General features: G+C 45.2%; 2 protein-coding genes across 3 annotated transcripts in view; one reads left to right on the top strand and one right to left on the bottom strand.

Annotated features, from left to right (window-relative positions):
- LOC308574128 (rab11 family-interacting protein 1-like) overlaps positions 1 to 18,788 on the top strand; it is a 190,536-nt gene extending 171,748 nt beyond the window's left edge. Inside the window, exon 6 of the mRNA XM_081171605.1 lies at positions 18,745 to 18,788. Coding sequence (XP_081027731.1) covers positions 18,745 to 18,773 — 29 coding nt within the window. The 3' untranslated portion in view covers positions 18,774 to 18,788. The remainder of the gene's footprint in view (positions 1 to 18,744) is intronic.
- The window catches only part of LZTS1 (leucine zipper tumor suppressor 1), a 45,001-nt gene that overhangs the window by 11,162 nt on the left and 12,191 nt on the right, over positions 1 to 21,648 (bottom strand). Inside the window, exons 1-2 of one of the 2 annotated variants that reach the window (XM_081171688.1) lie at positions 17,280 to 17,369; positions 1,232 to 1,713 (exon numbers count right to left, since the gene is read on the bottom strand). In XM_081171688.1, the coding sequence (XP_081027814.1) occupies positions 1,232 to 1,576 (345 nt within the window). In that variant the 5' untranslated portion in view covers positions 1,577 to 1,713; positions 17,280 to 17,369. Of the gene's footprint in view, positions 1 to 1,231; positions 1,714 to 17,279; positions 17,370 to 21,648 lie in introns of those variants that run through there. The other variant, XM_081171687.1, reaches the window with a different exon arrangement.

Raw genomic sequence — 21,648 nt, forward strand, 5'->3', positions numbered from 1 at the left:
CAAGTTACTGCTAACTTGCAGTTTCCACCAATTCCTAGCATTCTAAGAGAAGAGGCAGAACATAGCCATTTGCTGCTGACTGCAGGCATCAGCCCCGGCACAGAAACCAGCAGGCAGGGCGGGACACCATGGCAGTTGATTAAATCTTCCGTTTGGTGGTGGTGGTTTTTAAAAACAGATTTAAGGTACACAAGGTCAACAGTTTGCTGAAACGAAGCAGGTCTGGGTCTGGTCAGCGGCCGGATGGGTGGCAGCCTAGAAAGAATATTTATGCCACCTTGCATTCCACAATAGAGGAAAGGCAGTACAGTGGTACAATTCCCGTGACACTTCGGTTAAGAACTTAATTCATTCTGGAGGTCCGTTCTTAAACTTGAAACTGTTCTTAACTTGAGGTACCACTTTAGCTAATGGGGCCTCCCACTGCCGCTGCGCCGCCAGAGCATGATTTCTGTTCTCATCCTGAAGCAAAGTTCTTAACCCGAGGTACTATTTCTGGGTTAGCGGAGTCTGTAACCTGAAGCGTCTGTAACCTGAAGTGTCTGTAACCCGAGGTACCACTGTAATTAAAGGTAAGGATGAATCAATAAATAAAACCAACCATGTGTTGTCGTCAACCATTAGTTAACTTAATTCACTGATCAGCTGGGTGGGTCAGCCCCCAATGCACTGGGTCATGGGTCCCAACAGCAGCAGCAGCACCACCACCATATAAATATAGGGTAACTCCCCACCCCCCAAAATGCATTTTGCAATTAAAGATGGGTCCTGGATCTGAACATATTGAGGCCTACTTATCTGAAGGTTGATTGTGCATGTTTGCAAGCACAAATTGTATTACCACTCAACCAGACCACATCTTTACACAGGGATGTAAGAAAAGGTTGGCTGGATCTCTCCAATAATTCACTTAGTCCAGCTTCCTCTTTTGCCACAGTAGCCAACCAGAAGCCCCTAAGAAAGACATCAGGGTAACGGACATCTTTTCTTTCTCTGTGTCAGAGCCTTGGTTCAGAGGCAGGGCCCCTCTAAATGACCAGTTCTTGGGGGAGAACTGTGGGAGACAGCGACCGCCCTTGTGTCCAACTTGTGGGCTTCCCCAAGACATCTAGTTGGCTACTGTGGAAAACACGATGCTGGGCGGAACAGGCCCCTGATCCACCAGCGTTCTTCTTCAGTTAGCACAAGTGAGATCTTTTGGTATACACTGGCCAGGTTTCATGCAACTCACTAGTTCTATCTGGTTGGAGACTGGCTTCAGTTTGGGTGGTGTCGGGGTGCCATAGTCCACGCTGCTCCTCCCAGCCTGGCCTCCCAGCTCCCCCCCAGACAGCGGGGTGTAGTCCGTCCGGTGAGCCTTCTGGTTGACTTTGATGTAAAAAAAGTCCTCATTCTTGTTGCCCTTGGAGCTGGACTTATTGTGAACAGTTTCCTGAGAGAAGCCAAATTTCAACAGTCCGTCTGAGTATCTGTTCAGCTTCTTCAGGTGGGAAGACTTGCGCAGCTTGTACTGGGATGCCCGGCAGTGCTTGCTATGGAAGCTGTGGCCTGAGATGAGGCTACTGACACTTCCCATGATGGTCCTGGGTGAAGGGCATGCACAGAAGGGAGGGCACCCTGGGTGAGTCTTCTAAGAGAATGTCCTCACTGTCGGGAGAGAAGGCTGGTGTTGTGGTCATAGCAGAAGCCTTGCTGTGCCAAGGAGCAATAAACCTGAGAAAAGGTGAGAAAGAAATGAGGATTGGTGAGAATGGGTCAAGGTGCCTAACATAAGTCCGGTCAGAAAACAGTCACAATGGATATGGAGGAAATTTAAATCCAAGTCCCACCTCTGTCATTGACACATCATATGGTGTTGGGTAAGTCACCATATCTCAGACTTGGCATCCCAACTGATAAATGAGAGTGGCAAACCCCAGAACCCCACTTCCTGTTGGAAAGATGCCAATGAGGAAGAGATACAGGGTGCCCCACAAAGTAGGGAATCTTTAATGTCTCCTCCCAACCTCAGGAACATGGTCCCTTTGCCTTCCTCAGACTCTGAGTATGAATACCCAGTGGTGTCTTCCCTACCACACAGAAGCCAGTGGTTCTGGAACTGGGCAAAGACCTCCGTCAGCTCTGTCAGTATGGTGCTGCCAATCGCAGAAAAGGCATTGCTTTTGATAACTTGAGATCTTGGCTGAAGCAACATCCCTTTGTGATTTAGAATGTGCAGGGAGCAACAGCCAACTTACTGGGAGCTCTCCATGGTCCTGAAAAGGCCAGCCAGAATTTAAACAAGCTGTGTAAAGTCAAGATATATAAGGAGTAACCAATTTTTTTGCCCTCTAGCCAACATATTTGATAGTCAGGGGTGATGAAGCGACCATCAGCACCTGCAGGGCATAACATTGTCTTTTTTAAAAGCGTTATGCAAACCAAAGCACAGCCATCCTTAGAAACTTATTTTTCTCTGATTTTTGTAATAAAGTTCTCCAACCAGGCAATGTGTACAAAAATGCATATATTAGTGAAAATAACATACAAAAATGTGGTTTTAGAGGAAATTTTAGAGGAAATTGCTTTGAAAATTTGTGTATCTTAGGCAAAGGTGCATTAAAAAGTGGATATTAGGACTGAAAACATAAGACTTGAAAAATGAGAAACTAAGAGGAACCAAAACTGACAGATTTGCCCATCACTCATTCTGGGCAACCAACTCCAATGAACAGCCTGGTGCTGGTAGAGATCCACTCCCTTCCCTCCCCTCCCCCTCCCCTCCCCTCCCCCTCCCCTCCCCTCCCCCTGAATCAAAGCTTCATAAACAAAGCTCTAGAGTGAAGCTTAGCCACGGTAGTTTCAACTTTATTCCCAAATAAGCCCCTTGCTCTGCGCTTCCCCTACAACATTCAGCACTTTTTGATCTGCTCCAACATGGATGGTGCTGCTGTTCTTAATTACAACTCATGTCTTGTATACCATTCTCAAAGGCACAGTGTGTCACTGCCGTCATTACAGCTCAGCGCTGGTACCCTATATATTTCCCCTTTCCCTGGGGCTTTAAAGCCCCTCAATCGACCCCGGTGTGCCTCTCAACTGGTGAGGGAGAGAAGGAAATGCTTTCCTGGTGCACACCTAAAGGTTAAGGAGGGTGGAGCAGAGTTGCAGGTGGGTCAAAATCAGCACAGGATCAAAATGATCTCCATCCAGGTGCGTTGCAGAAGGGGAGGGGGTGGAAAGGTGGGCGTGCTTTGGAGGTTGATTCATTGCAGCAGGGAGACGGAACGGAAGCTGCTCCAATCACTGCTGCTCACTAAAAACCACTAAAAGCTTTTCTGCTCTCCATACTGTGGGCGTTTGGGAGGCTGTCTTCATCACCCTGGCAGGGACTGATCCTTGTTTCTGCTTTCGCTCTCCCCACACACAACTTTGGGATGTAGACAAAATGGCAGTACAAAAGAAAATCCGCCCCCCTTTCCTTCCACCACTGTCCCCCACCCTGCTGCCAGCATCCCACCCAAATATATACACAAATCTTGTAGGCCTGTTGCAGCTGCAGAAGTCTGTGTGGGGAGGATAAAGTTTGCAGAGGAAGCTGGAAAGGGCGGCTGTGACTAATGGCAGAAAAATATCACCGGGAAGAGGAAACTGCAGAGCAGAGACCCCTCCTGCTTGCTCACTTTTCGACCTGGTTTTTGTTCGCCACCTTCCCACTTCTCTGCTCCTCACAACTGTTTCTTAACATGTTCACATAGGAATAGAGGAGGCTGCCTCAAGACAGCTGGTCCATCCAATTCAGTTTTCTTCTTCTACACTAGGGGTAGCTAATGTACCAAACTCCCATCAAGCCCAACCACCACTGCAAGGAAGCTGCATTATGTCAGACTACACTGCCTGGCAGTGGCTCTCCAGGACTGCAGGCAGGAGCCTTTCCCAACCCCAGCTGGAGATACCTGCAGGGATTGAACCTATGACCTCCTCTTTGCAGGGCAGATGCTCTGCCACTGAACTGTGGCTCTTCCCAGCACTTTCGTCCTGCAATCAGCAGGTTGGCCCCGGTCAACACAAACCATCAAGATTCCAGGCAGGAGCTACCTTCACATGCCAAGGACTTAACTTGGGACCTCCTGCTGGAAAACAGATGCTCTACCTCTGATCTGCAGCCCTTTCCCTTAAAGCTACAGTCGTTCACTAGAATGGACAGTGATGGCTTCAGGTTCTGAGAAGTCCCTAGGTGGGCTTCCTGTTTAGGGAAAGGGAAGAGGCTCTCTACCTGAAATCCTGGAATGCGAAGGCCAGCCAGTGTACACAATACTCAGGTGGATGTGCCAAAAGGCTCTCCAAGGGACCACTCATATTCTTCCCTCTGGGTCCAAGCCACCCAAGTAGGCAGAGCACAAAGAAAGTAGAAGATGGGGTGTCCATCTCCTCACTGCTTACATTATTGATTTTTTAATTTATTATTATTTCGGTCACAGACTAGTTCCAGCCCACATACAATATCAAGGAAGTCATAAAACACGATAGGGGTACATCTGAATTTGCAATTAGGTATAACAGGGACAATACAGGTATAGCAACAGTTAAAATATATATAAATTAAAACTGAGTCACTAACATATAACCTAAAATTATCATTTAAGGCCTTAATCATTATGATAGCACAGCTTGTTCCCTAAGTTTTATGGCAATCGCACATAATTTGGCTACCCTTAACATGATCTCACAATCCTTTTCCTCTACCAGGGATTTTAGACATTGAAGTTCGCTGCTTACATCATCATCATCATCATCTTATTATTATTATTATTATTATTATTATTATTATTATTATTATTATTATTATTATTATTAGAATTTATATACTGCCTATACCCAGAGGTCTCAGGGTGGTTCACAGAAGAAAATCAAAATATAAAACCACAAAATATATAATCAAAATAAAAACAACCCAATACCCCCCCCCAAAAAAACCACCCACATTTTAAAAGGGCATAGGATGTAAATCAGATCAACCAAAGGTCTGGTTAAAAAGAAACGTTTTTGCCTGGCGCCTAAAGATGTATAATGAAGGCACCAGGTGAACTTCCCTGAGGAGAGCATTCCACAGAAGGGGAGTCACTGCAGAGAAGGCCTGTTCTCGTTTTGCCACCCTCCAGACCTCTCAAGGAGGAGGCACACGAAGGGGGGCTCAGAAGATTATTTCGGGGTCTGGGGAGGTTCATATGGGAAAAGGTGGTCCTTGAGGTACTGTGGTCCTGAGCTGTTTAAGGCTTTATTATAGGTCAAAACCAGCACTTTGAATTGGGCCCGGAAACTAATTGGTAGCCAATGCAGTTGGAGAAGGATCGGTGTAATATGCTCAAACTGTCATGCTCCAGTGAGCAACCTGGTTGCTGAATTCTGCATTAGCTGAAGTTTCTGAACTGTCTTCAGAGGCAGCCCTACATATCACACATTGCAGTAATCTAACCTTGAGGTTACCAGAGTATAGACAACAGAAGTTAGGCTATCCCTGTCCACATAGGGGCATAGTTGGGCCACCAACTGAAGCTGATGGAAGGCACTCTGGGCCCTTGTAGAGGGCAGGTGAAAAAGTAGTAACAGCAAGGGCAGTAGTGGAGGTGGCCTCAGCAGGTACCCAAGGATGCCTATTACCCATGTGTCATTCTTAATCAAGACATTGGCTCTAGTAGACTTTACTTTGGATCCAGCATTTGACAGATGACATGCTCACACCAAGGATCACTGTGCCCAAGGCATGCAAGCATGAAAACATGCACCCCCTGTGGTGGCTGTCAATGGCTACTAGATGCAATGGCTATGTTTGCCTCTGAATACCTGTTGGCTCCTCACAGGCAGGGAGTACCTGCATTAGAAACTCAGGTATCTATGCTAATCACCAAACGGCACCTTAAATCCAGGTTATGGTCGTCAAAACTGAATTTCCAGGTGCCTTTTTTGCAGTAACATTCATTGTTGTTTTTATTATTCATTTCTAGACCACTTTATATTTCAATGGGAAAAAAATCTCAAAATGGTTTGCAACACATTAAATCAAATAAAACAATCCAGAATAAAACAAATTCAAGCTTTAAGGAAAATGTCCTTCTTTGAGTAGCATTTTGCTTTCCCCATATTTATTCCCCATATGTATTTACAGTAAAGGTAAAGGGACCCCTAACCATTAGGTCCAGTCGTTAATGACTCTGGGATTGCGGTGCTCATCTTGCTTTATTGGCCAAGGGAGCCGTCATATAGCTTCCGAGTCATGTGGCCAGCATGACTAAACCACTTCTGGCAAACTAGAGAAGTGCACGGAAACGCCGTTTACCTTCCCGCCAAAGCGGTACCTATTTATCTACATCCACTCTGACGTGCTTTCGAACTGCTAGGTTGGCAGGAGCAGGGACCGAGCAACGGGAGCTCACTCCGTCATGGAGATTCGAACTGCCGACCTTCTAATCGGCAAGCCCGAGACTGTGGTTTAGACCAAAGCGCCACCTGCGTCCCTGTATTTACAGTACTTACTTAATTTATAGAGCTGTCCCATGAGGAAGTACTCTAGGAAGCCAGTATGCTGTAGTGGTTAGAGCGCCACAATAGGAGCTGGGAGATCAGGGTTCAAATCCCCAATCAGTCCTGAAGCTCACTGGGTGACTTTGGAGTCAGTCGCAGCCTCCTAAGCTACCTCACAGGGTCATTGTTGGGATTAACTGGGGGGGGGGGGTTGAACCACATACTCCTTGGAGGAAAATAAATGCAGTGAACAAGCTCTTCTGCTTACTGCTTAAGAAAGCTGGAGGTGTCAGTCAGGTGGAGATGCTGGTCACCAGCCTGGCATCCAGAGATCTCCACATGGTCGCAACAGGACCTGCACCAGTTGCAAAATGCACCCAGTACCTGGCTAATTTCTAACACTGGGGAGAACGCTTTTGCACTCAGATTCAGTTTGCGGGCTTCCTAGAGGCATCTGGTTGGCTGTGTGAACAGGATCCTGGACTGAAAGGTCCTTTGGCATGTTCCAGCAGGGCTCTTATGTCTTTTAACAATCTCTTTTATGTGCTTGGAGGGACATGGGTGGCGCTGTGGGTTAAACCACAGAGCCTAGCACTTGCCGATCAGAAGGTCGGCGGTTCGAATCCCTGCGACGGGGTGAGCTCCTGTTTCCCAGTTCGAAAGCATGTCAAAGTGCAAGTAGATAAATAGGTACTGCTCTGGCGGAAAGGTAAACGGCGTTTCCGTGCACTGCTCTGGTTCGCCAGAAGCGGCTTAGTCATGCTGGCCACATGACTCGGAAGCTGTACACCGGCTCCCTCGGCCAATAAAGCGAGATGAGCGCCGCAACCCCAGAGTCGGCAATGACTGGACCTAATGGTCAGGGGTCCCTTTACCTTTACTATACCTCTTAAAGAGATTTTTAAAATACTTAGCAGTCCACAAATGCTCTTAAATAAAAGAAAACAAACCTAGCAATGCCCATGGTCCACAGACCGTGCTATTTCCATCAAATATTTCCCAGCCCTGGATGGAGATCGTTCTCCGCCTCCTGCCTTTTCTAAGACAGCAGAACTAAGTTGTCTCATTGTCTGGCCCCAGCCTGGCCTGATTTGGAGGGTTAAAGACAATTAAATAAAAATGGGATCGGGCTTATCTTCTTCTTATTCCCTGTCAGCTGGGGCATGACAGAAGCCTTTGTCCCAGCTGCCAAAGAGATTGCCCAGCCGTCAGGCCTGCCGTATTGACAGCCCATTATGATACAGGAAGGAGAAAGAAGCACGCGAAGAGCTAACTCTTTATGATGCAAATTGGGGTGTGTGGACACGTGTCGGTGGTGTGCAAGTGCCAGAATGGGATTTGAAGACCGCTGAGATTTTATCTGCCCGGCCTGGTGGGTACAGAGTGTGCTGGTGTGAGCATATGGAGTCCCTAGCAGCCAAGAGCACCTGGCCTTGCATATATATTAGGGAGCCGAGAGAGCTGGTTGTAATAAAAGGGGCAGGGCCTGGAACGCATTCTCTATGCTGAGAGGCAGGAGCTCCACTCGCCTCCAGCTGGATGGCCCTTAACTGGATATTCAAGAGCCTGTTAATGAAATTAATCAATGCAAAGGGGGAGGGGGAGGATAATAGGCCATATGCAGGGCTTGTTAGAAGGTCACCGAAAGCCACACTGCTCATTTCTGTTCTCAAGCACAAATATCGGAACGCTGCCTCTAGGGAGGAGGGGGAAAGTCAATTTGGTTTGCATGTGCCTAGCTCACACTCTCTGAAATAATATGCAGACTGAAACATTCACACTTCTCTGAATTTTGCAGCGTGGTTCTACAGCCAAGCGATACACTCTAAAGTAGACATACTGGGGTAAAGCAGGCATAACAATGCATATAAATAGCGAAATGGATGTACAAAATGCATTTTTAGAGGAAACTGCTTTGTATCACCACACAACTTGGAGTTTCTCCTTCAAGCCCCCAAAATATAAGAAGCCTGCTTCACAGTACCATTCAGTATGGCTGCCCCTGTTCCGCTGAGATAAAGCAGGCAACCACTAGTCGTACTTTGTGGAAAGAACTGAATATGTCTTTGTTTTGGCAATCTTTCCCAGCAGGATGATACTATCTATGTCTTAGGTTTAAAAATGATACAAAGTGAACACCTATCTTCAGCTGAGATGCCGGTTCCAGGAGAAGAAATACAACAACAACAACAACAACAACAACAACAACAACAACAACAACAACAACAACAACAACAACAATAATTTGTTATTTATACCCCGCCCATCTGGCTGGGTTTCCCTAGCCACTCTGGGCGGCTTCCAACAGAACACTAAAATACAAAAACCTATTAAACATTAAAAGCTTCCCTAAACAGGGCTGCCTTCAGAAGTCTTCTAAAAGTTTGATAGTAATTTTTCTCTTTGACATCTGGTGGGAGGGCGTTCCACAGGGCGGGTGCCACTACCGAGAAGGCCCACTGCCTGGTTCCCTGTAACTTGGCTTCTCGTAGCAAGGGAACTGCCAGAAGGCCCTTGGCACTAAACCTCAGTGTCCGGGCTGAACGATGGAGGTGGAGATGCTCCTTCAGGTATACTGGACCGAGGCTGTTTAGGGCTTTAAAGGTCAGCACCAACATTTTTAGTTGTGCTCGGAAACGTACTGTGACTGAGGAGCTTAAGATAGAAAAAGGAACACGACAGGGGTGCCCGATTTCCCCATTACTCTTTATTTCAGTTCTGGAGGTGTTGCTGAATATGATAAGAAATGACCAGCAGGTTAAAGGTGTGCAGGTCGGAGCTAAACATTACAAGTTAAGAGCGTTCGCAGATGACTTAGTATTGACTTTGCAAGAGCCAAACACTAGTACGAAAAAGGTATTAGAAATAATACAACAGTTTGGCCAGGTAGCTGGATTTAAGTTGAACAAGCAAAAAACCAAAGTTTTAGGGAAAAACCTAACAGATATGGAAAAGGAGAAATTTCAAGAGGAAACAGGTTTGACTGTGGTCAAGAAGGTCAAATATCTAGGGGTTTATCTAACATCCAAGAATCAGAATTTGTATAAGGACAATTATGAAAAATGTTGGTCAGAAATTAAAAAAGATTTAGAAATATGGTCAAATTTGAAACTGTCAATGTTAGGCCGAATTGCAGTAATTAAAATGAATGTATTGCCTAGAATGTTATTTTTGTTTCAGACCTTGCAGATTATTGATAAGATGGAATGTTTTAAGAGGTGGCACAAAGATATCTCGAAATTTGTCTGGCAGGGCAAAAAGCCCCGAATTAAATTTAAAATATTGACAGATGCTAAAGAAAGAGGGGGTTTTGCCCTGCCGGACCTAAAATTGTATTATGAGGCAGCAGCTTTTTGCTGGCTCAAAGAATGGATGCTCCTCGAGAATACAGACATCTTGGATCTGGAAGGTTTCAATAATGCTTTTGGTTGGCATGCATATCTTTGGTATGATAAAGTTAACAGTGCCTTCAAAAATCACATTGTCAGAAAAGCATTGTTTAATGTTTGGATAAGATATAAAGATCTATTGGAAAACAAAACCCCTAGATGGGTGTCACCAGTGGAGGCTAAAGCAGTGAAAAAACTCAATATGGAGGTCGGATGGCCGAAGTATTGGGAAATTTTAGAACAGGATGGAGATAAGTTCAAATTACAAAGTCAGGAGAAATTGAAGCATAAAGTGGAAAATTGGTTCCAATATCGTCAAATAATGGAATTTTTTAAACAGGACAGGAAAGTCGGCTTCCAGGTGGAAAAATCAAAATTAGAAACCGAATTGTTAGAACCCAATACTAAGAATTTATCTAGAATGTACAACTTGTTGTTGAAATGGAACACACAGGATGAAACAGTTAAATCGGCTATGATTAAGTGGGCTCAGGATGTTGGACATAACATTATGTCAGCTGACTGGGAATGGTTATGGAACACCGGTATAAAATTTACGGCATGTAATGCCTTAAAGGAAAACATCATGAAAATGGTATACAGGTGGTACATGACCCCAGTCAAGCTGGCAAAAATCTATCATTTGCCCGATAACAAATGTTGGAAGTGTAAAGAGACTGAAGGTACCTTTTATCACCTTTGGTGGACATGCCCGAAGATTAAGGCCTTCTGGGAAATGATCTATAATGAAATGAAAAAGGTACTTAAATGTACTTTTTCTAAAAAACCAGAGGCCTTCCTCTTGGGCATTGTCGGCCAATTGGTGACAAAGAAAGATAGAGCTTTTTTCATGTATGCTACAACAGCAGCAAGAATACTCATCGCAAAGTATTGGAAGACACAAGACCTACCCACTTTGGAAGAATGGCAGATGAAAGTGATGGACTACATGACATTGGCCGAGATGACAGGCAGAATCCGTGACCAACGAAAAGAGACGGTAGAAGAAGAATGGAGAAAATTTAAAAGCTATCTTAAGGACTACTATAAACTTAATGAATGTTAAAATGTCGTAGTTTCCAGAAACAAAGGGGTACAGGGACATAAGGTCAGAGTGTAAGAGAGGACTAAGATGATAGAGATTGGAAAGTAATAATTGGGAGTTGCTAGTTGAACTATGGACATTGGGATGCAGAGAGGGGGGGTATGGGGAAGTCCTAGAAAGGAGGTTTATGAAAATATGTTTGAAACTATACGTGTATGTTCGTCATTTTTAATGTTTGTCTGTTTTTCTTAAAAATGTTGTAAAACCAATAAAAATTTTATAAAAAAAAAAAAAAAAGAAACGTACTGGGAGCCAGTGTAGGTCTTTCAAGACCGGTGTTATATGGTCTCCGTGAGCCTAGAGTCCAGGCATGTCCAAAGTCTGCTTCGGGGGCCTAATCCAGCTGCTGGTCAATTTAATCCAGCCCCTGTGGCAGTCTATCTCCTGGCGGGAAATCCTAAAAAAACTCAACAACTTCAATCTTTTTTTAAAAAAGGTCCATAACTTTGGGATAAAATTGTAAAAAAAAAGCTCAACAACTTCAATCCTTAAAAAAGGCAAACAACTTTGGTCGGCCCTCACACATGTTCACTTCATCAAATCCAGCACTCTTTGAAAAAAGTTTGCGCACCCCAGGCAATCCCACAGATGCCAGTGACCCTCATCCTAATAGAGGGAATTGCAGATCCTCCCTTCTCCTCTGCCCTCCATTTGCATTGTGGGAAATGAATTTAAACAGGCCCCCATTGAGTGAGCGGGTGCTTAATTGTCTTTCAGAGTGGATGAAGAGCCCCCATTACAAGACACTCATTCACTCTAATTCATCAGCCTCATTCATTTTGCTGACATTCGCTTGGGATTATTTTGATTGTGGGCAGCGAGGGCATTCAGTTGGGAATTCACAAAGCACACCCGCACAAACACCCACACGCACCACCGCGATCTGTCATTAAGTGAGAGAGAACACTTCAGACTGAATTGCATCTTACAGCTGCTCAAAGAGGCTGGGAGTTCATCGTATTTCATGTTAGTTCAATAAAGAGCATTTGGGAGAATCCACGCCCACTGGCGGCCTCATTATCAAAGCAAGGAATGGATCCGACATCAAGGATCAGAGCTAGGAATTGACACAAACTGCTGCAGAGGACCAGCAATTTATTTCTATCCATTGAATGAGAAGTCTTTATAGTAGGATATGGAAACAAACATGTGGTTTAAAAGAATAAATCCAAGACCAAAAGGCACCCCCAATTAACTGGGCAACATCCCCCTGCCCCAAAGATTGCATGTTATTTTTAACACACCAAACACTGAAAGCAATGACTTCCACTGAAGAATCCTAGAAACTATAATTTGTTAAAGGTGTTGGCAACTGTAGTTTTGCAGGGGTAACCATAGTCCCCAGAATTCTTTGGGGGGGGGGAGTAATGTGCTTTAAATGGATGGTGTGTACACAGGCTAAACATTTCATGAAGGCTACAGATGGCAGGAACTGTTTTAGCAAACGCTTTCCCTCCTCACTCTCACATGCAAGAGAGAATGCAGTTTTGAAGACGACACCTGTGGCAATGTGCACACACAGTTTACAAACTCAGTGGAACAATTCTGAAGTGCAGGCACTCCTCAGTTACAGCACCCAGAGCCATGTCCCTCCTAAAACGATACAACAAACATGGATATTTGACCAATGCAGACATTACGGCTTTAATACGAAGTCAGAGTTTTCCTTACTCCGGCATCCTGCTTCACCCAACATCCAGTTTAATGAAGGGCTCAGTCTATGCTGAGACAGAGACAGATCGAGAGCTTGAGAGCGAGATCCTAATATTCAGGGCAGAATCAGTAAGGGATGTGGCCTGAGGAAAGGTCGAGAGATCTAGACAGGGATCAGCAAACTTTTTAGCAGGGGGCCAGTCCACTTTCCCTCAGACCTTCTGGGGGGCCGGACTATATTTTTTGGGGCAGGGGTAGTGAACGAATTCCTATGCCCCACAAATAACCCAGAGATGCATTTTAAATAAAAGGACACATTCTACTCATGTAAAAACATGCTGATTCCTGGAACGTCCGTGGGCCAGATTTAGAAGGCAACTGGGCCAGATCCGGCCCCCGGGTCTTAGTTTGCCTACTCATGATCCAGAGTGTTGCATTTGGCCCCCAGGCCTGAGATTTCCCATCCCCACCTTAAAGATTAACTCAGAGTAGACCCACTGAAATTACTGAACCAAAGTCAGCCACGTCTATTTACTTACTTCAATGGGTCTATGCTGAGTGAAACTAGCTTTTGAATACAATCCTCGCAGTTTCACTGAAGAGTAAGCCAGCCTGGTCCTGTGTCTGTCAGCACTGACATCCTCCTCCCCAACCTTTTCCTACCATGCCAACAGGGTCTGCTAGGAGCCCAAGTTACAGAAATAAGAAAGCTGAACTAGGTCACACAGCCCTGGCATGGGTTACAGGGCTCTCCAAGGGGAGCTTAACTGGCTTGTCAAGAACTCCTGGTCCACATACGATGGCCACATTCTCATTGCCTGTATAAGACTGCAACTGTGGAACAGCGACTGATGCCACATTCCCATTTCAGTGGGACCAAACCAGACCATGGGGGAGCTCTTTCAGGATATCTCTAAAGATGGTCCAGTCCAAATATCTGCTCTGAATCAGGATCCCCCTTCACCTAAACTTCTCTAACATATATGTTCACATACTGAGTTACAGAACTGGAAGATACAGTGGTACCTCGGGTTAAGAACTTAATTCGTTCCGGAGGTCTGTTCTTAACCTGAAACTGTTCTTAACCTGAAGCACCACTTTAGCTAATGGGGCCTCCCGCTGCCGCCGCGCAATTTCTGTTCTCATCCTGAAGCACAGTTCTTAACCCGAGGTAATATTTCTGGGTTAGCAGAGTCTGTAACCTGAAGCGTCTGTAACCTGAAGTGTCTGTAACCTGAGGTACCACTGCATTTTGTTATTATTATTTCTAAACAGCCACTTAGAGTCAGTATATAAATTCTGTTAAATAAAAATAATACTGATTTTTAAAAAAATGTTTTTAAAAAGTATTTATACTCAATTTGCTATATTGTGAGCTGCTTTGTGAAGGTATTTTGCCTTGAATAGCTGGGATATAAACCTACATGAATAATCAATGTTAAAATAAATCAGTGATAAAGATTTAGCATAGCCTATGACAGGAAATATGACCGTCACCTTCAAATATCTCAACGACTGTCACATAGACGATGGAGCAAGCTTGTTTTGTCCGGCTTCAGAGGGCAGGACTTGAACCAATGGCCTCAAGTTACAAGAAAGGAGATTCCAACTAAATGTCAGGAAGAACTTTCTGACAGAAAGAGCTGTTTGACAGGAGGCTTTTAACCAGAGGCTGGATGGCCCTCTGTCATGGATGCTTTAGCTGAGATTCCTGCACTGCAAGGGGTTGGACTAGATGGCCCTTAAGGTACCTTCCAACTCTAAGATTCTATGATTCTATGTGTAATAAACACATTAGAGCAGGCACCCCCAGACTCGGCCCTCCAGATGTTTTGGGACTACAATTCCCATAATCCATGACCACCAGTCCTGTTAGCTAGGGATGATGGGAGCTGTAGTCCCAAAACATCTGGAGGGCCAAGTTTGGGGATGCCTGCATTTGAGGGAGTAACCTTAGGATATGATTACTAATGCAGTAACTGCTTCTGAAGTTTGAGCCCAATTTTCCACCTGTGTTGTGCCAACTTATATCGGACTTTCCCAAGCTGGTGCTGCTCACCAGATGTTCTGAACCACAACTCCCACCAGCCCTCCTGTTAGCATGGCAGGGTTGGGGGTTATTGGCGTCATGACCCGACAACATTGGCAGGGCACTGCATTGGCTGCCCCCGATTTTCTCTGTTTCCCCTGATGCAACAACAACTTTCATCACGATCAGAGAGATGAGAAAGACTGCAGCATGCTAAATCTAAGTCCCTAGAATGATTCAGCCCTAGAACATTAGGCCCACTCACATCAGGAACATCCTTCATCTTTGTGGCACAGTGGGAACACCCCCATAAGCTAAATATGCCAGGAAAGGATGTTGATTTCTGTGTATTTAATTACAGGGAGCCTCTCACTTTCCCAGCTGATGTGCAACTAATACTGCAATTGAGTTGTCGCTAATTGTGCCTCTTTTGTTTCCTCTTAAGGGTTTGCTGGATCTTTGGGGCCTGGGAATCCATGTTTGGTTACCCTACTGGAAGTGGCAGGCCTCCTAAGAATGCTACTTTTCATGGGACGCGGGTGGCGCTGTGGTCTAAACCACTGAGCCTCTTGGGCTTGCCGATCAGAAGGTCAGCGGTTTGAATCCCTGCGAAGGGGTGAGCTCCCATTGCTCTGTCCCAGATTCTGCCAACCTAGCAGTTCGAAAGCACACCGTCGAAAGCAGATAAATAGGTACCGCTGCAGCAGGAAGATAAACAGCGGTTCCATGCACTCTGGTTTCCATCACAGTGTTCCATTGCACCAGAAGTGGTTTAGTCCTGCTGGCCACATGACCCAGAAAGCTGTCTGTGGACAAACACCAGTTCCCTCAGCCTGACAACAAGGTGAGCGCCGCAACCTGATAGTCACATTTGACTGGACTTAACTATCCAGGGGTCCTTTTACCTTTACCTTTTACTTTTCATCACTTAAAGTAAAGCTTCTCCCTCTTTTGGATGGAATATGTTTAAATGCAACTATTTCCAGGTTCAATCCCTGGCTTCTCCTGTTAAGCAGACCAGGAAGCCAGTATTGGGAAATGCATTCTGCCTCTGAGACCCCAAGAGCTGCTTCAGGTCAGAGTAGACTATACTGAACTAGACAGATCAATAGTCTGGCCTGGTGTAAGTCAGTTCCCTAAGTTGCAGGTGTAAAGCAGGTCATCCAAGTCACATAAAGGCAAACTAAACTGGGATACATACTGGTTCCAAACCACGGTTCTTTGTTGGAAAGATCAAGTTCCGCTCCCCCTTGGTTCCATTTGTATATTGACAGGTCTGCATCATGCCTCACCCTGTTTCATATTCCAAGTTCCTGTATTGTTCAAGTGTTTCCTCTGTGGCAATAAGGGAGTCTTTAAGGTTATCTTGCTGAGGGCAGCAACCAATTGCCCAGTGCAGCTCCTTTAGCCAAGACAGGACATGACCCTTGATTCAGCTTATTTAGTCAGATGCCAGAAGGGTGTGACAGTAGGGATGGGGTTGAAATTCAATTTTTGTTTATTCTAATGTAGGTAACTTAGTAATTTGCACTTCCTGAAATGATAAGAGAACCAAAACACTGCTAGCATTCAAAATTTGCACTTCTCCCAATTTTGTGACACGGTTCTTCAATCAAATAATGGGCGCACTAGGGGAGTGTGGGAAAACAAATGCATGTATTTGTGAAAATAACATACAAAAATGCATCGTTCTCATGCAAAATTGCTTACTAAAAGTGTGCATATTTGGAGGAATTTGCACTAAAATGCTGATCAATTTTCATGAAGACTTAAAAAAAAAAAAAGCATTAGCAAGATGATGTGGCAACTTTTAGCTGGAGTCAGACAACCACACACTGGAAGTCATACCATTGGTCCAGTCTACAATAGCAGGCAGTAGCCCTTTAGGGTTTCCAACAGCAGATTTCCCCAGCTCTACCTGGAGATGTTGTGAGCTGAACCCAAGACCTTCCTGCAAGGAAGGCAGGTGCTCCCCCACTGAGCTATAGAGTCCTTCTCTTCTCCGGGAAGTTGCTTTCTGGGGGAATCAGAGTGCCTTCTGTCCAGAAGTCCTGCTTGTACGATTGCTCATAAAAAATAATAATTACAAATGCAAACGACTCTCCAGTTCCAAAGGAAACCAAGTAGAGTAGCCCAAGCGTTGGGCAGCTCTCCTATCAGAGAAGTGGAGAACATGTGGCCCCATTTTACATAGACTCTTTGTGGCAGGGAGCATCCAGCGAGACCATTTAGAGTGCCTTAAGCTTCACACCTAACAATCTGGTTGGTGACACTGACTGTGCTCCCGTGGGTCCTCATTGCAGCAAATTACCTGCTTTAAGTATTAAGAAGGGGTGGCAGTGGCGGATGGGGGAGAGCCGTTTAATTTTAGATTGGAGAAGTTAGTAGCTGAGCCCCGGGGGTTGCCATGGAAACTAGGCATTGGTTGCCATTTCTCCCTTCCCACCTCTAAGTAATTAGGTAGCGAACCTCCCCGCAGGGGGAAAATAGGACTGGAGCTCAAAATCACATTTGAGCAATTTCACCATCATGTGGGAAATCTTCTGTTAACACACAGTTTCACCTTTCGGAAGGTAAGCTGCTTGCCACTTTAAAAACTCACCATATCCCTGGCAGACAGTGCAGGAGAAGAAGCTGGGGTATGCCTTCCTGGTGGCATGCTTAAATGTCCTTCCTTCATCAGTCCTGGAGGGAAGATATACAAATACCCCAAACCACAAGCACAAATGGCCCTACAACTCCGGAGAGCTCGAGTCAGTGACTCATGTCCTCCTGTACTCCTTTGGTCATGGCGTAGATAGATAGAGAAAACTTTATTTTCATTTGCTAATAGCCATAGCAACAGTAAAACATTACAGTATACGCAGAAAAGGAAATTTGATATAAGAGCACAATTTAAAGTCCTGAATCAGCAGTCAGTTAGTGGCCCTTTTTCTGATTGCCCCAGCTATGAGCCTAGCAACCTTTGCTGTTATCTGCTCATTTTGATCTGATAGAAGAAAGGGCATTGTGGCAGTGGTTGAGCGCCCTGGGATGGTTAATGCAAGTGGGGTGATGATCTCGTTCCTCAGGTCTTTGTAGACAGTACAAGACAGCAGGACGCGTGCCACTGTTTTGGTGCTACCGTCTCCACAGGGGCAAAGACGTTTCTCAGGCGGAATCTTTTGGAATCGACCCTCAAGTACCACAGATGGCAAAACATCCAGTCTTACAAGTGTAAAAGCACGTCTGTATTTGGGGATAATAAGTTTGTGCAGCTATGGGGCCAGAGAATCAAAATGGAGAGGTGGAAAATGAACATACCAAGGGCAGAATTTCCTTAGAATCATAGAATCATAGAGTTGGAAGAGACCACAAGGGCCATCGAGTCCAACCCCCTGCCAAGCAGGTTGTTGTTATGCTGTTGTTATGGTGGCCAGGTTATTCTAATGGTCGTGGCATATGTGAAATCTCTACTGAACCCTTCTTATAAAATCTGCCAGGAGTTGCACGTCTCTCAACTCCGTTCAGCTCGACACACATCTCTCACTCTCAGTCTGGCCAAATACTGCGCTGCAGCAAACAAAATCCACCAAGAACTGATTCCAAGCACTCCCTGGAATCTCTGACAGGACCACATCTTTTAAGCTGCTGGTGCCCGTCTTATTTTACTCTACATTGTTGTTTATCAACCTCATTTCATTTCATGACCTTTTGTGTTTTGTGTGCTACTTATTTGGATTCCTTAGTAATACTCATTGACTTCAACAATCAAGGTTTGATAGAATGTGCTGCTGGGCTACGTATTCCAGCCAGGATGCAAGGCGGAAATCTCATAATTCCATGGCTGGTGGATGTCTGTCCATAACACCTCTCCTATCTGCCTTACATGCGTGCCCGTGTCTGCAGTTTCTATTAGTTAGTACCTTCCTTCTGCAGTCTCCAATGAAACGACAAGCTCAGGGTGGGGTGGGAGCGGAAACAGACCCTTGCCAGCTTCATTAATGCCACTTCTCAGGGGGTTTTTAAAATATAAATATAAAAGTATTACAATGGGTGCATTCACATGGCAGTATATAGCGGTAAAGGTAAAGGTAAAGGGACCCCTGACCATTAGGTCCAGTCATGGCCGACTCTGGGGTTGCGGCGCTCATCTCGCTTTATTGGCCGAGGGAGCTGGCGTACAGCTTCCGGGTCATGACTAAGCCACTTCTGGCGAACCAAGCAGCGCACGGAAATGCCGTTTACCTTCCCACTTTTATCTACTTGCACTTTGACGTGCTTTTGAACTGCTAGGTTGGCAGGAGCAGGGACCAAACAACGGGAGCTCACCCCGTCACAGGGATTCAAACTGCCGACCTTCTGATCGGCAAGCCCTAGGCTCTGTGGTTTAACCCACACCTCGGGTTAAAAACTTAATTCGTTCTGGAGGTCCATTCTTAACCTGAAACTGTTCTTAACCTGAGGTACCACTTTAGCTAATGGGGCCTCCTGCTGCCATTGCGCAATTTCTGTTCTCATCCTGAAGCAAAGTTCTTAACCCGAGGTCCTATTTCTGGGTTAGTGGAGTCTGTAACCTGAAGCGTCTGTAACCTGAAGCGTCTGTAACCCGAGGTACCACTATATTCCATTTCCCCAATGCTCCCCTAATTTTTAATTTCTGCATTATATTCGAGCTACAAAACCCACTTCTGGAAATCAAGTGGAAGTTTAGGGCTCAGTTCTGTGTCAATGCTTCCAGGAAATCCATCTGCTGCAACCCCATTAATCCACAAAATTGTGGGAGTAAAGTGATGAAATTTGCGGTGGCACGCCAACACAGAGTTCTTTCTTGCTGTTCCCATGGGGGAATTGTGGGGCAACAGAAGCATGCATGTGCGGAAAGGGAGCGGTGGCACTGCCCAATGTTGCACGTTGTTGTATCACACCAGACACCATGGTGTGAGTGAAAAGAGTGTGACAGAGAATCATAGTCCATCTAGTCCAACCCCCTGCAATGCCACAATTTTTTGCCCAAAGATTAAGAGTCTCATGCTCTACCGACTGAGCTGGTATACTGCAGGTATAGCAGTGTGAAAGGGTCATTGGACACAGGCACTAGCATTCTAATCAGGCATCATAATCATGTCTGAACGCACCCTTTGTGAATCGATGGTTAGGGCTAACCCTATCAGCCAATCAGCCAATCCCCTCTGCTGGAGAACAGAACTCTGCATGCCTCGTGACCTGCCCTTGTCCCATCACTAAGATGCACTGAAGGATGCTAACCCTGAAGCAAGATTCAGCTGCCATTCTGGTTGGCTTCTGTATGTGGAATGGGGAGAGGGTACCACTTTGTCCTTGCCTCTCAGGCAGCAAAATGTCTTGAGCCAGCTCTGCCAATGGAGCTGTACAGTTCACCTGCATGTCTGGGGCTGGGGTTAAGGGATGGGAGAACAGTGAAGGAAATAGCCATACTGAAGATGGGGGGGGGGGAGACAGAGGGAGCAGTCATGGAAAAGAAGAAGGAATCACATGGTTATTGTTGCTAATTTATTTAATGGAGTTATTAAGCTTGGTTTTCAAAAAACAGATTACAGTGTACTCTAAAACAAAGAGTAAAAAGCTAACTAACTAACAACCCACTAACGCAGGGCTGTATGCGACTGACTTCTACTCAGATTAAACCCACTGCAATGAATGAGTTCTGAGTTAGACATGCCTAATAACTGCAAAGGGTCTATTATGAGTAAGACTAGCACGGGCTACAACTCACAATCAACAATATTCAGGACCTGAGCCACTAATAGAAAAAATAAGAGCAGCAGCAGATAAAAGCGCAATATGACAAAATCAACCAAGTGCAGACTGGATTAAATAAGCCTTTGGCCCGCAATGAGGAGTGGCATACTTCCTGGGAGAGGTAATTCCAAAAATTTGGTGCCACCCCATAAAAGGTCCTGTCCTTGGTCTCACTTCATAAGAAAGCTGTGTGTGCCTGTTAGTAGTAATTAAAGAGACACTCTCCAAGGTGGGAAAAGATTCTCAGATGTGGTTCCAATGCACACCTGAGAATACATTATTTAATTATTCTCTCTTTCAACTGTGTAATGGATTTTTAAACTGCTTTTCAAGAACAATTATCTTCCCAAGGCAGACTAGCAGCTGTTCACAGGGGACGTGAGAAATGCAGGATGCTTGCAGTGGAACCTTTCAGCATGGCCATCAATAGGCTGAATAACCTGATACTTGTGTATTTAAATGGCATTTCTATCTTTCACACATGCTCACAGACAGCAGGTTGGGAGAGGCACAAAAGTGCCATGTGTGAAATATTCCTAAATCCCGGTGGGAGTACAGTGTCTGACACGTCCATAACTGAAAGCTCTTGGCTACATCTGAGCCTCCTTGGCAGATATCTTTCCTGTTTCATGGCACTTAACACCCACTGCAGGGATTTCTGAACAAGCACGGTTGGCAGTGGAAGAAGATGCATGCAAAGGAAGGATGGGGCAAGCAAGGCAGAGGAAAAGTGCAGAAAGGGAAGAAGAGACAGATAGCATCATAGCTCTCAAGGGTATTACATTGTTCTAGGGACAATCTGGGAGAGGGCATTGCTGTAAAGAAGGAAAAGAGTTTTTGTGGGGTGGGGTGGGAAGCTGCAAATCTAGAAACAGTTCAGTCCAATTCCTAAAAATAATCTGAGTCTTACAGCACTGTGCTCATGGGACTTACTCTCTGGTAAGAGAGCCCTGTTTAGGGACGTTTTTAATATTTAATGCTGTATTGTTTTTAACACTCGATTGGGAGCCGCCCAGAGTGGCTGGGGAAGCTCAGCCAGATGGGCGGGGTATAAATAATAAATTATTATTATTATTATATAAGAGCCTATAGGATTGCAATCTTAACAAGTTGCACAAAGAGCCCTATGGGCTCAGATCACAAGTCCATATAGATCAGCATCCTGGTTCCAAAAGTTGCCAGCAATTTCTGCTTTTCTCTCAATGGCAGCT

This window comes from Podarcis bocagei (genome assembly GCF_964188305.1).
Source record: "Podarcis bocagei genome assembly, chromosome: 15".
NCBI classification, from domain to species: domain Eukaryota; kingdom Metazoa; phylum Chordata; class Lepidosauria; order Squamata; family Lacertidae; genus Podarcis; species Podarcis bocagei.